The sequence below is a fragment of the Solanum pennellii genome, chromosome 9 (genome assembly GCF_001406875.1).
Source record: "Solanum pennellii chromosome 9, SPENNV200".
Taxonomy (NCBI): domain Eukaryota; kingdom Viridiplantae; phylum Streptophyta; class Magnoliopsida; order Solanales; family Solanaceae; genus Solanum; species Solanum pennellii.
Window position 1 is genome coordinate 36,439,783 of NC_028645.1, and position 2,925 is coordinate 36,442,707.

General features: G+C 44.7%; 1 protein-coding gene across 1 annotated transcript; it reads left to right on the forward strand.

The window, feature by feature from the left end:
• Positions 1 to 1,038: 1,038 nt before the first annotated feature.
• Positions 1,039 to 2,129, forward strand: LOC107030123. Its single transcript, XM_015231515.1, has 2 exons — positions 1,039 to 1,371; positions 1,794 to 2,129. Exons 1-2 carry the CDS (start codon positions 1,039 to 1,041, stop codon positions 2,127 to 2,129), a joined length of 669 nt encoding a protein of 222 aa, XP_015087001.1.
• The last annotated feature ends 796 nt before the right edge of the window (positions 2,130 to 2,925 follow it).

Consider the following 2,925-nt stretch of genomic DNA (forward strand, 5'->3'; position numbering starts at 1 on the left):
GCGACGGACCGTCGTGGTCACGACGGACCGTCATGGACTCCGTCGTCCCATACTTGTGCAATTTCTGCTGCTGCTCTTCTTCATTACCCTCGACGACAAGTATGACGGACCGTCATAGGCACAACGGTTCGTCGAGGGCCTTCGTTTCAAAACACTTTAACTCTTGGAATCTGGGTACTGGGATCACTTCTCTGAACTTCACGACGAACCTACAGCACGGACCGTCATAGCCATGGCGGACCGTCACAAGCTTCGTAATCCCACATTTGGTCAGACTTCCCCATCTTCCTTCAGCAGCTGCACTACGCTGCCACCTACGGACCGTCACAAGCACGACGGACCGTCATAAGCTCCGTAGGTGGTCTCTTCTGCATTTCTTCGCTCAAAATCTCCGCATTCAGCTTTGGACAGATTTCCTGCAAAACAAAGAGAAACTTATATAAAAATATGCACAAAAAGGCTTTTCGGACACACTAAGCTTAAGGAAAAAGTATTAATTATACCGTGAAACCACGGTGTATCAGTTCCTTTCCGCTTTTGTTCAGACATTGTATTGGTGCTATTTTGGCAAGTATACATTTAATGATATATTAAACTATTTCTTTCATTTGATGATCTTAATGTTAGATGTTTGATGGTGAACAATTATGAATCTAATATAATGAATAGTATGTATTTTAAGAAACAAAATGTTTCAAATTTTTTGCTAAAATTAACCTTGACGTAGTAAGAATGACGTAAGTAGGCTTGTTTGCGACCTCTGAGAGGCCAACGACGCCGGTCTTGTCTAGGGTCTAGACTCCGGTCGTGACAAAGTTGGTATTAGAGGACTAGGTTAAATTCCGAGGATAATAAGTTCACATCAACCACATTGAGTAGTTTCTAAGTCATGGTAGTGAAGTGCACCACTATCCTGAATTAGAGACTGCATGATGCGTAGGAAAATTTCCCTTCTTCTGATCTTATCGTGCTTTTCCTAATGTCTGATTTCTTGGTGTTATGAGCGTGTCTAACATCAATTCTTATTGTTTTTAGAGAATGAATACTAGGAGGAACGTTGGTCAGATGAGAAGAGGTGCAACTGCTGGGGACAATCAACTTGCACCCCAGGCTCCAGCTGAAGGAGTAGCCATGCCGATTAACCCTTCTGGGTTGACTTATGCTGAGGTGAGGGCATATCTGGCCCAGATGGAACAGGCCATCACTATACAGGCTCAGGCCATGACTGACCAAGTCAACCGGCAAAATGTTCAGAGGGAGAACCCACCGGTTCGTACCATGGCTGACAGGTTGAGAGACTTCACGAGGATGAATCCTCCTATTTTCATAGTGTCTAAGACTTCAGAGGACCCCCAGGAGTTTGTGGATGAGGTGCATAAGATTTTGGTGGCTATGGGGGCCACAAATATTGAAAAGGTTGGGCTGGCTTCCTATCAGCTCAAAAATATTGCACAGACTTTGTGCAAGATGTGGCAGGATAGCCAAGATTTGGGTGGAGTTCCGGTCACTTGGTAGTTGTTTAAGACATCCTTCTGGGCGAGATTCTTTCCCATGGAGATGAGGGAGGCAAAGGTTGAGGAGTTTATCAACCTTAAGAAGGGATCAATGACAGTTAGGGAGTATTCCTAAAGTTTGTTAAACTATCCAGGTATGCTACTTCCCTTGTATCTAACTGCAGAGATGAGATGAGCAAGTTCCTCACAGGAATCAACGGAGATCTGGAGGAGGAGTGTCGGTTTGTGATGCTCCATGATAAGATGGACCTCTCCAGGTTGATGTTGCATGTCCAGCAGGTAGAGGACAGCCGCAAAAAGAGGGGCATTCATGATGCTAGGAGGCCTAAGCCTCAAGATCATGCAGGTCCCAGCCATGGAGGCCATATAAATAATTTTGGCGTCCGTGAGCAGCCCAGGTTCAAGAAGGGGCAGCAGAGTTCTGGGAACTCTAATTCTCAAAGGAGTACAACACCTAGAGGAGGCAGACCTGAGACCAAGAAGAGCAATGGAGGTGAGATGCAGCGTCCCAAAAAGAACTGTGCTAAGTGTGGCCATGCTCATAGTGGAGAGTGCAGACAGGGTACTAATGCCTGCTTTGGTTGCCGTAAGAGTGGGCACATGGTTAGAGACTGACCACAGAACAGAGGTCAGGCTGGAGGTAATGCTCAGCCTAGGCCTAATCCACAGGGTGCAGCAACCACCGAGCCTTCTAAGAGGAACAGATTCTATGCCCTGAAGGGCAAGGAGGAGCAGGGAAGTCTGCTGATGTGGTCACAAGTATGCTGCAAGTATTCTCAACTTTTGTTTATGCTTTACTTGATCCAGGGTCTACGCTTTCCTTTGTAACTCCTTTGCTTGCTCTCACTTTTGAGATATTGCCTGAAGTTCTGCATGATCCTATAGTGGTTAGTACGCCTTTCGGAGAAAATGCGAGAACTGACAAAATTCATAAGGATTACCCAATAGTTGTATGTGGTAAGACTATGTGTGCAGACTTAGTTGAACTCATGCATGATTTTGACATTATTCTTGGCATGGACTGGCTTCATAAATGTTTTGCCTTCATGGATTGTCGTAGTAGGGTTGTGAGATTTTGTTTCCCTAATGAAGAAGAGCTAGTCTGGGAGGGGTACAACTCGAGTTGTCCTAATCCCTTGATTTCGAACCTAAAGGCCAATAAAATGATGTCCAAGGGGTTATTATGTCATATTGTGAGTGTTAATGATTTAGATCATGACATTTCTTCCATACACTTAGTGCCTGTAGTGAATGAGTTCCTAGATGTATTTCTTGATGATTTGCCTAGAGTCCCTCCCCCTCGAGAGATTGACTTTGGTATCGACTTAGAACCCTATACTAAACCAATTTTGATTCCTCCATAAAGAATGGTTCCAGCTGAACTCAAAGAGTTGAAGGTGCAATTAAAAGA

Excerpts from the sequence above, each read along its gene's own strand:
- LOC107030123 (XM_015231515.1), top strand. The coding sequence starts at position 1,039 with ATGAATACTAGGAGGAACGTTGGTCAGATGAGAAGAGGTGCAACTGCT. Across the intron at positions 1,372-1,793 it reads CCCAGGAGTTTGTGGATGAG|GTAGAGGACAGCCGCAAAAA; the intron begins GTGCATAAGATT and ends CATGTCCAGCAG.